This window comes from Olea europaea, chromosome 13, assembly GCF_002742605.1.
Source record: "Olea europaea var. sylvestris chromosome 13, O_europaea_v1, whole genome shotgun sequence".
NCBI lineage: Eukaryota > Viridiplantae > Streptophyta > Magnoliopsida > Lamiales > Oleaceae > Olea > Olea europaea.
In genome coordinates, this window is record NC_036249.1 from 25396575 (window position 1) to 25408219 (window position 11645).

At 32.8% G+C, this 11645-nt stretch overlaps 1 protein-coding gene across 1 annotated transcript; it reads left to right on the forward strand.

Annotated features, from left to right (window-relative positions):
* Positions 1-5509: 5509 nt before the first annotated feature.
* On the forward strand, positions 5510-11322 carry LOC111408022 (chlorophyll synthase, chloroplastic). Its single transcript, XM_023037767.1, has 15 exons — positions 5510-5652; positions 5739-5783; positions 5930-6018; positions 6831-6918; positions 7478-7563; positions 7653-7739; positions 7825-7890; positions 7964-8047; positions 8149-8210; positions 8672-8747; positions 8881-8943; positions 9047-9128; positions 9670-9746; positions 10016-10063; positions 10909-11322. Exons 1-15 carry the CDS (start codon positions 5553-5555, stop codon positions 10969-10971), a joined length of 1116 nt encoding a protein of 371 aa, XP_022893535.1. The 5' UTR covers positions 5510-5552; the 3' UTR covers positions 10972-11322.
* Positions 11323-11645: the final 323 nt, after the last annotated feature.

Consider the following 11645-nt stretch of genomic DNA (forward strand, 5'->3'; position numbering starts at 1 on the left):
AATCTGATAAGAAAAGTGATTTCGTTTTGAGATTTAAGTGGGATTGTTTGGATTTATTCATTTTTTAAAGAGGGTATTATTGTCTTTTGGGCAAATAATATGTTTTTGTAATTACAACACATAACAAGGACAAAAATGACATTTACTCTTCAAAAGGCTCTTTTGGTGAATGGCAAAAAAAGTTGGTCAATGTGAAAAATTGGTGTTTTGACTTGATTATTTTAAAAAGTACCCCATAAAGGTAGTCCGTGGAAATTAAAATTAAAATTTAATAATATTTAATAAAATGTTTGATTGAAAAATTGTAAATTTTATAAAATATGTAATAAAAATTAATTATTGACTTTAATTTAGATTAAAATCAGGACGTAATATAAAAGTTTAAACCAATTGAATAAACTAAGCCATTAATAATAAAAAATAAAAATAAGCCAGAGTTCATGAATTTAATTAATTCAAAATTTTCAGATTTTGTTTTGTATAATTTATTTTTTACATTTTATAATATTGTTCTCAAAAATATGATAGTTTAAAACACACATCTCCTTTTTTATTTTATTGCGATATAAAGAGAGCGAATCTTTCACTTGGTTCGTATTAAGAAAAAACAATTATTATCTTTCTATTTATGTGGGTAGAGGGTCACAAATTCGTTGTCACGGCTTTATAACATAGAAGGGATATGACTTGTTCCAGCCAAATGATTATAAGTTGCTAAACATTCCTTCAAATGTCACACATCTACATCAACAATTGTTACATGAGAATGTCACAAATTCTATAAGGTAGCAATATTTAGCCCTCATTTGTTTCTTACTTCTAGAAGAATGAGAATGAAAAATATAGTCGTTACGGGCCTCATGCAAGAGATAGAAATTCAAATTTGATGACTTGATGTGATGAATAACGATCATATTTTTCATTTTAATGAGGAAAGAATGGGAACCAAATAGGGATTTAGACTTAAAATTGGTTGCAATATCTCATGTGATCTCATGTCATATGAATGGGTCACAATTACACAATATAAAATAAGGAGTAATTGGCATAAAACGTCCTTACCTTTCAAATTTATTGTGGAAAACATTCTTACCTTTCATTTTTTTGGCACAAAAACGTCCATACCTTCCACTTGTTAAGTTATAAGTTTCTAGCAAATGAAGATTTATGTTAATGTTTGCATGTCTAATGGTACTCCGGTACGGCATACACCTCCATGTCTAATGGTACTTTCGGGTACAGCATGTACTTCCGGTCGATGTGTCGTGTTAAGTCATGACTCTACGTGTTTGAGATTCTACCGGAAATCCTACTATGAAAAGGTTTCTAAAGTTACAGTTTTGAAATGTATAGCTTGATCACGAATGCACAATTGATATCTATTGAGTTTTTTTAACTCACGGGTTTAACCCCTTCTCTGTAGATTGATATGATTCTACTTTGGGTTTGGATGATGGAAAAGATAGAGAGTGGTGCAACGAGCCCATGGAAAACCCGGTGAACAAGTTATTTAGATTTATTTTTGTGAACGTTTTCAATGTTATTTTTTTAAAGTATTTGAATAACGCTGAACGCGAGAACAAGTTGTGTTTTCTTCAAATAAATTACGTTTCGTTATTTTTTTATTTCAGTGTTTTATTTAAAGTATTCGAAAGGTTGTTGTTAAAATTATCATTGTAAAAATTAAGTTTCCGCTAAAACATATTCTCTTATGACTAAACCACCGGTTAGTTAAGTAAAGTAAGTAGCGTTCCGGTCCACAAGGAGTCGGGGCATTACATTGACGATTTTACCCTCTATTCAAATAAAACAAAAAGAAAAGAAAGAAAAAAATAAAAAAACAAAAAACTAATTGCAACCACATTCCCAAATTTTCTGAAAATTGCAAATGGTAACTTGATAATTACCATATTAAATAAATTGAAAAAAAATCAAAAAATTAAAAAAATGGGTTGTCTTCTCCAACACACCACACCACACCCCCAACCCACCCTACTATTCATCATCTTCTTCTTCTCCCACCCCACCCTCCACCATACAAAATCTCTCTGCACAGCAAATCCTCCAAATCCGAAACCCCATTACATCTCTATGCACAACTGAATAGGATATAATTCATAAATCAAACTACATGCAGCTTTAGAAAACTGAAAAATTGAATTACAAAGAAAGATTAAAAAATAAAATGAACTTACAATGTAAGAGAGTGCAATATCAGGGTCAATGGTGGAAGCATCATTTTGAAAAGAGCCAGCCTCTCCTTCTTCAAGTTCGTTTTCTTCCATTTCTAACCCTAAAGTCGACAAATTTCCCCCATCTATACTTCCCACAGAAATCATCAAAACTGAAAAATAACAATAATAGAAGATAAATAGCAAAAAAGTAAGCTATTAACAACCCTCGAGATATGTAATGGGGCTTTGGATTTGGAGGATTTGCTGTGCAGAGAGATTTTGTATGATGTGGTGGGTTGTCGTGAAGAAGACAATCCATTTTTTAATTTGTTTCTTAATTTTTTGATTTTTTTTCAATTTATTTAATATTATAATTGTCAAGTTACTATTTGCAATTTTTAGAAATTTGGAAATGTGGTTGCATTCTTCTCTTTTCTTTTTGTTTTATTTGAATGGAGGGTAAAATCGTTAAAAATTGATGAAAAGAACGTTCAGCGTCAAGAAAGTGGAAGGTAGAGACGTTTTGTGCCAAAAAATGAAAGGTATGGATGTTTTCCACAATACACTTGAAAGATAGGGGCGTTTTGTTCCAATTACTCTAAAATAAGTTGGAGTCACGATTATTTTTTGTTAAGTAGTTTATCCAAAATTGCAATGACGTCATATAAATTACATGGTAGAAGGTGTCACGTCACACAATAGAAACAAAAACATTCCTTCAACTTTTTTTCTTGTTACTATAATGTCTATCCATAACTTGCAAAGATTCCAAAAGATTTAAAGAAAACAATTATTTTTATATATCCACATATTAGTTCTTAGATGAATAGTAATCCAGGGAACCGACAAACCATTAAAATATATATATATATATTTATTTATTTATTTATTTATTTTGGAGTGATCTAATTTTTGCAATTTTTTTGTGAAAATTTTCTCATTTCTCAAAATGTAAGATCAATAATATAAATTATCATTTTTTTCCTAATTAATATCTATCCGCTTCATTATGGTTTGATATCTAATACTTTAATGAACACTATTGTAATAAAATAGTTGTCCAAAAATATGCTTTAACATAATTTTTATGAGTAAATCGACCATAATTTTACTAGTATACACAAAACAATATAGCACAAGTTATTAAAAATGTGAGGAGGGAGTTTTGAAAAGTTGAGATTTGTACAATGAAATAATTTAGAAAATGTGATAGTAACACAAAATACTCTAGTGCAAGAGAGATCCTATTTTCGCGGTATGTCAAACTAATTTTGTTTGTATTGTAGACTAATAATTTTCGTCAAAAGAATAAGATTTACTTATTTTTTTATGTGGTTAGTGTGAATTTTAGAATAAATCATATCAATTTGATAGCGGTTTAATTTACTTTAATGATTGTAGAGGTTTATCGGCCTTCAAATACAATTGACACTGTAACATTATATTCTATTAACTTATTCTAGTAATATATTAAGGGTCTGTTTGAGCCACATTATTTCAAAAAAATAAATTCTTAAACAGTGTTTTTGATATCATTTCAACCACACATTTTTCAATAAAATAATATTACACACAGATCAAAAACTTTTTCTTATTTTTTAACCACACATTTCCTATCAACACACTATTCAAGAATGCATTATTACCAAAATAATGTGGCTCAAACATCCCCTAAATTTCAATAAAGGAGTTAGAAATATTTAAGAATATTTACATTTTTAAGTATGATAGGGGTATATGACACTCCGAGTCATGTGAAATAATTGGAGACTTGTAAATGTAGCCAATGCTTACACTAAAAAAAATGCACTAAGACTACGCAAGGGACGTATGTGTGTTTAAGCTATAAATGAGTCAAATGTTAAAACTTGCTCGCAATGTATACACTCGACCTTTATATTTGACAAAACTTTATAGAGATTTGTGGAAGAATTTAAAATTAAAGAAGGATTTTTTTATTTTTTTGGAAGTATTATAGAATAAAGAAGAGAGATAAAAATAAATTTGTTACTAGATGTCCCATTTAATGACATATAAAAAACTTGTAATAGTTGAATAAAAGTTCGTAGAAACATATTTACAAAAATATTCTAGAAAAGAAATATGAAACATAAAATATAATCAATTTAAATCATCAATCTAACAGAAGTGAAATTATAAAATTTCAAAGAGGCCTCATTTTTAACTAATCAAATTAGAGGTAGAATAAGAGCTAAATATTGAAAGAAAGAGTTTTAGAACTAAAAATTGTAGTGTTCTTGGCCTGGAATTTCATGCATATGCTAGGAATAACATAAAATTAATCATGATAAAGATGCCAAAAGTATTAGATAGTTTGCAATTGATGATTAACTGATACTTATGGTTTTGATGTGGGTTTATCTTCCTCTGCTTATCTGTTAAATAGGCAACTGCTTTCCCAAGTTCCAATTGCAGCATTAACAAGCCTAATGCCAACTTGAGTAAAAACCATAATAAACCACACAAAACCAAAATAAAAACATAATAAGAACAATAATTACATGCATCGGCTGGATAGAACAAAGGAATTGTCAGAGTCTAAACTTATGTTGGACCATCAGAACCCAACCTCTCTATTCAACAACAAGAAAACAAAATTTCAATATAATATTTTTGGTTGCAATTAACCAAAAAATAAATAAATTAAGAAGTATATCACGTAAGGTGGAACGAAGGCCAAGTCTTAAGATAGAACATGACGCCAAAACTTTGGAATTCATCTTATTGTGTGCCTTGCTCTTTACATTATACATTATTCATTGTGTTTTGTTTCTTTCCAAGATCCAATTTGAGAGGGATTTTGCTTTTTCTTTTGTCTAAAGTCTAGGGTTTAATTCAAACGATACAAGACCATGGGCTTATCTCATGGCTAGGATTTTACCTTAAGCATTACAATTAACTTTTAATTCTTAATTTACAAAAATATATACATTAGTGCGAAATGGAGACATTGTATTTTAAGTAGATTTTGATAAAAGTTGACGAAATATATGATTAAAAAATTGATAAAAATTATGAATCCTTGAAAAGTGTGGATTAAAATTATTGAAGATCCGGTTCCCTTGTACATGTGAGACGAATCGAAGGATGGAGCCGAGACATCAAGTTAGCGGTGCAAGATGAATCGAAGGACGAAGTCGAGGCGTCAAGTTAGCGGAGATGTTTAAATTTCTATCAAAACTCTACCAAATAGGAATTTAACGCAATTAAAATAATAAAAAATTATAAATAATTGGATAATCTTTCATTTTATTGTTGGGGGGATGAACTTAAATTCGCTAATATATTAGCGACAAGAACGCTGCACGGTCGCCCATACAAAGACTAATTGAGTTATCAAAAAAGGGCGCTTTGGCTATGGCTTCTTTACTCCACACTGTCTACTCAATACGCTCATCTTCCAACCCGTTTCGAACACCAAAGCTTGCTGATCCACCCATTTCTCTTCCTTTCAGCAGTAATCCAATTCTTCTAATCTCTAAAAGATGTTTACTTTATTCTAATTATGGCCGCTTCTTATTTATTTGCATTGAATTGATTCAGGACGGAGGCTTGTGGTGAAAGCTACAGAAACTGATAAAGACGAAGGTTAGATTAATTTTATTTTGTTTCCAAAATTTTTATAATGGGTTTTGAAGGTTGGTTGGTTGGTTTGAATCACGAGTTAGTTTATTTGGGTGGAAACAAGAGAAAATTGGTTGAATTTGGAGTTTGGGTTTGCGTATTGTGTGCAGTAAGAGCAAAGGCACCAGATAAGGCACCGGCTGAGAGTGGTTCAAGTATTAATCAGATTCTTGGAATCAAAGGAGCTAAGCAAGAAACTGTGAGTCATCAATTTGCCCCAGTAATATAAGATTTTTTCTTTATTTATTTTTATTTTTATTTTTTTGGGGTTACTAATAAGTTTGATTCATATAAAATGCTTATTTTGACGCAAATGCAAGAGTTATTCTTGCTATTTGTATGGATTATTGTGAATGGCCAAGCTCAATAAGATGGATGGACAATAAAGTGCCTCAAATTTGAGTTCATGTGACGGCATGCATCTATAAGCCATTTGGAGTGTGTTTGAGCCACATTTTTTTAAAGAATGTATTTTGGAATGGTAGATTGACGGAGAATGTGTGGTTAAAAAGAAAGATTTTTTTTTATTTGCGTGTAGTATTATTTTAATGAAGAATGTGGCTGAAAAAAAAGAGAAAGAACAATGAATTTTAGGAAAAATGGGAATCAAACACCCCCATAATATTTTTGAAGACAATTAGGCAAATAACATGTTTGCATGTTTTGGAGAAACCATGGAGCTTAAAATTGTTTATATTTGTACTGGCTTATGCTGAAATTCCCTAATCTGGCTTGATAGATTCATCCTTATCCAATATCAGTTGTTTTCTCGTGATGAATAGGCTTTGTTGTCATCATTAAAATTTCGATAGTTCTTTTTCTTTGATCACTAATCTGAATTTCAATGATGATTAAATAATCACTGGATGGAAAAATGACAGATAAAGTGTAAATTAGAGAAATTGAGTTCTTAGATAGGAAGAACTTTTGTCCATATATATAGCAATTAGTAGCATTTGATCCATTTGGCGCAATTAGTAGTGTTTGATCCATTTGGCATGTGTTAAACAGGATAAGTGGAAGATACGGGTTCAACTTATGAAGCCTGTTACATGGCCGCCTCTTGTGTGGGGTGTCGTCTGTGGAGCTGCTGCATCTGGTACTTACTGGACATACACTTTCTTATTATTACACGTTATCAACATATAATCTAACCATCTCCATTCCAAAAATTTTGATTATTTGTTTGCTGGTGGCTTAATGCCACACTTTCCCCTTAGCTGGATTGGGGGTTTGAGCTCTGAGGTATTTTACTCAATACAAGGGAAATTCTTAATGCCAATTCATGATCTCTGCCATTATTTTGTTTCAATGCAGTAACTTTGTGGTTGTTTCCAATATTGCATTGACTGTTAATCATAATAAGCCTCTATCTTTGATTAGTGGGGTTTCTTGATTTTAGAATCTTTGGTTGATTATAATCTTCTCCGAAAATAGGGGCATGTCTTGAGAGATGAATTTTGTAAAAAGAGATATTTTTTGGAGAATGTGTGATTAAAAGTAGGAAAAATTATTGTTCATGTGCAAAAGTATTTTATTGGGAAAATGTGTGGTTGAAAATGAGTTTGAAGAAAAATGAATTTTAGAAATCTGTACCAAACTTCTTAAAATTAATATGCTTGTGTGTCATTATCCCTTCGGTCTCTACTTCATCCCAGGGAACTTCCATTGGACGTTGGAAGATGTAGCTAAATCAATAGTCTGTATGCTTGTGTCTGGCCCTTGTTTGACTGGCTACACTCAGGTACTTCTCACATTGAATGTAAAGTTGATACTTTGCAATACGAGCATGTGCTTCAGTTCCAATGGTCTCTTACTATGTTTCTTCTCCAGACGCTAAATGATTGGTATGATAGAGAGATTGATGCTATTAATGAGCCTTATCGTCCTATTCCTTCTGGAGCAATATCTGAGGATGAGGTGTATAATGTTTTAGTCTACTATTTGATCATCAAATTCTTCTTGTTTACTACACTTCTTAATTTTTAAATCCTTATATTACCAGGTGATTACACAAATCTGGGTGCTGCTTCTTGGAGGGCTCGGGTTGGCTGGTTTATTAGATGTGTGGGTAGGTCTTCGAAAATGCCATCTCTTTACTAGTAAATGGATATAATTTTGCCCTAAAATCTCTTACCTTATAGGCAGGGCATAATTTCCCAGTGATATTTTACATTGCTATTGGTGGATCCTTGTTATCCTACATTTACTCAGCTCCACCGCTAAAGGTAGCTCATCTCATTTTCTCACCCAATATGAAGATTTATTTTCTTTAAGTTTGGAAAAGGATGAACATTTGAAAACTGAAACCTATTCTTCTGTATCACAGCTTAAACAGAATGGATGGATTGGCAATTTTGCCTTGGGAGCAAGCTATATTAGTTTGCCTTGGTGTGGCATCTCAACTCAGCTGCAATTTGCATAAATTGTATGGACAAGAATTGAACCCTATGGGGCAACTTAAATGCATCATGAATATAAAATTTAAATGCTTTAGGATGATTGCCTTTCACAAGAATTTCGTGCCATTCGTTTCCCATATGCATACAGGCCAAATTTCAGGAGAACTGATAGCTTTTCAAGCCACTCTGGATACTCACTAGATTTATTAATGCTCACTATATTAATTACTTTAATTGGTGTTAAAAATTTTCCAAATATATATATTTTTTAAATTACGAAATCGTGAAGGTGAATTCAACGGTTAAAATGTGGAAATAATGTTGCATGATGGCTCAGTAAATAATTATCAGAAATTTCTTGTGATACAAATGCGTGCTATGTATATTATACGTTCCTTTTTTGGCTGTAATTTGTGACGTTTAAATTTTGTCTTGATTTTTGAATGACAGGTGGGCTGGACAAGCCCTGTTTGGGACCCTTACGCTTGACGTTGTTGTTCTAACACTGCTGTATAGCATTGCTGGGGTACGTAATATCCTTCATGCCCTAGTGAACCTTCAATTTGACATCATCCTCAGATTTTGGAGATGATTTTTTTTGGTGCATACACGTCTATTTTCATTCATTCATTTATTTATTTTTTGTTTTTATGTTTTAGCTCGGTATAGCAATTGTAAATGACTTCAAAAGTGTTGAAGGAGATAGGAAAATGGGGCTGCAGGTTCTTTCTATTGCTAAATTTGACTTGATAGCTTCTCGTAGATATCACTGTATACAAAGGAATGCATATACTTGTGTAATATTTGTTTAATGACATCTTACAGTCACTTCCAGTAGCTTTTGGAACTGAAACTGCCAAATGGATCTGCGTTGGTGCTATCGACATAACACAGTTATCTGTGGCAGGTAATTGCTGCCGTCTATTTCAATGTCAATTTGTTATGCAAGTTTTTGGTGCCTAACCTTTGAATTGCAATGTTTTCTATGATGGTTTTGCATCTAGCCTTATGTACGAGCTTTTGCTAATAAACTTCGTGCCCATACATTTAGTATTATCTGAATTGATTTGGTTATAGAATCTTTTGGCATACTTCTTAAATTTTATCAAAACTGAAATAGGAATGTAAGTTGATGATATGCAGAAGATTTTTTTCTTTTCAATGTTTAGTAGGATCGAGGATCTTATAGAACTTTGCCAGTTAATAATTCAGCTCTTTCTGATTATTGAGTTGAACTTGAGGAAATAAGCAAACAAGTGGCTAATAACACAAAGAAACCATAAGTCATCAAAACGATAGATGAAATTGTAGTGATCCTTGCAATATGGGACGTGTTTCATTGCTGCTTTTATTTTTTGCCAAGATTTAGAATTGATGTTGGGATCTAGCAATGAATGGTTACCTTCTGCTTGAAACTTCCTCACTGCAGCATATTTTATTTGTTGCAGGCTATCTTCTGGCTTCTGGCAAACAATATTATGCTTTAGCACTTCTAGGCTTAGTCGCCCCACAGGTCTTTTTCCAGGTAAAACTTAGTGCTCCAAATATCTATCTATCATTGATGGTGAGCTCTGCAGATTTTTCCCAATATCAACACGACTCTGAGGAAATGACATTTGTAAAGAAAATTCAGCATTTCAAATATTAGCATCTGGATAAATAACCAATAAGAAAAGAGAAAATAGAAGAGAAAGGAGAAAGAAGAAAATGGAACCCTTGTATCTTTATATTTTGTTGTGCATGTATCTTGCTGGAAATTAAGCTGTTCTGACTTATGATTGTATGCCGTTGCAGTTCAAGTACTTTCTCAAAGATCCAGTTAAATATGATGTCAAATATCAGGTACGCCATCTTTCCTTCTGCGGGAATAGATACATATCACTCTTACAAGGGTTATTGACATTTTGACAAATATTGCTTGCTTGGTAGTGCTTTTAAGTGTTTATAAGCTATGGGTCCTAGGAATGTGGATAATAAGTAGGGTAGTAAATTGTGGGTCCTATGCAATGTGTTGATACATAGACCAGCTTTAAATAAAATCAAGCTTAGCCGAACATGCAAAAAATGCAGCTGTGGACGGCAGATTAATGTGTGTTGAGAGATTTATAAATCTCCACTGGCGATGCTGTCAGTTCGGTCTAAATGCTTGGTGCTAATACCAAACAGACCAAAACATTCTCATTAAAGAAAGTTCTTTGGATTGTTATACATGCATGAGCCAATGGAAAGTTACTCTTAGGGGTATGAAAATGCATTAACGTTGAGTTTATACCAGATTCTCCCTGCGAATGGCTTTGGACCCCGTCATAGGATCATCTAGATGTGTTGTCCATCCCAGAATCCTCGACCTACGTACACCTCACGACATTAGAATATTTAGAATCCTCGACCTTCAATTCTGAAAAATGACATTCCAAATACTTGGAATCGTGAAACCATTATTTGTCAATTGTGCAAACGTGATGGGAGAGGATTGGTTTGGTCTGATTTTCAAGAAAACCGAACCAAGTGACAAAGGCACAACCATAAGCACTAGTCACCCACAAACAATAAGGCATCCCTTAATAACTTGTCCTTATACAAAACCCTCTCCTCCAAATGTTACTAAATCAAACAAAGTTCTCTTAGTTTTACATGAAATATGTAAAATTCAATATATCGACTCTGGTTCTATCTTTCTATTTCAGGCCAGTGCACAACCGTTTCTTATACTTGGTCTGCTGGTAACCGCATTGGCAGTTAGCCATTAATCATCATGTTGGACTCGATAATAGAAATATGGGAAATCACATTGCACTTGGAAGACCAAAAGTGCCTGGCTTCATCGAAGAATAAAAGGGACGTCCAGATGCTGATTTGCATGGCTTCTGTGTAGATCCCACCGTTGTATGTAAATTCTCTTTACTGTTAAGCTTGTTTTCGGTATTTATGCTTCATTTTTCTGTCTATCTTTGAAGAGATGTTATCTTCATTGTTGGACTATTGAGGCACACATTTCTGATATCCCCCTTTTATTCTTTTATAGTTTACATTGTTAAATTCTTACAACAATTTCGCGTGTACTCATTTTATTGTCCAAAATCGTCTTGCTGTTGGAGACTGATCTTGCTAAAAGCACAAGTTGAATAGTAGTCTTGGGCATGTTTGACTGATTTAAAAGGTTTACTTTTCAAGTAAATAAACTTATAAGTACAAAAGTAAATTTAAAAGAAATAACTTTTTAGTTGGTTGTGGGGAAGGTTATAAGGTTGTCGGAACGTATTATCCTATACAGGTGTTCCTAGGCTTCAAGGCCCTTGTCACCAGTGCCGCTGGGTATGACGGTCTCTCCTTCTTGCTCTCTGCAATAATGTCGATTGCTCAGCACAGTGAATTCGAAGTATATAAGAAGCAATACTGTAAAGAGGGACATTTGGCGCCAGCG

Excerpts from the sequence above, each read along its gene's own strand:
- LOC111408022 (XM_023037767.1), top strand. The coding sequence starts at position 5,553 with ATGGCTTCTTTACTCCACACTGTCTACTCAATACGCTCATCTTCCAAC. Across the intron at positions 7,891-7,963 it reads CTGGTTTATTAGATGTGTGG|GCAGGGCATAATTTCCCAGT; the intron begins GTAGGTCTTCGA and ends CTTACCTTATAG. Across the intron at positions 9,129-9,669 it reads AACACAGTTATCTGTGGCAG|GCTATCTTCTGGCTTCTGGC; the intron begins GTAATTGCTGCC and ends TATTTGTTGCAG.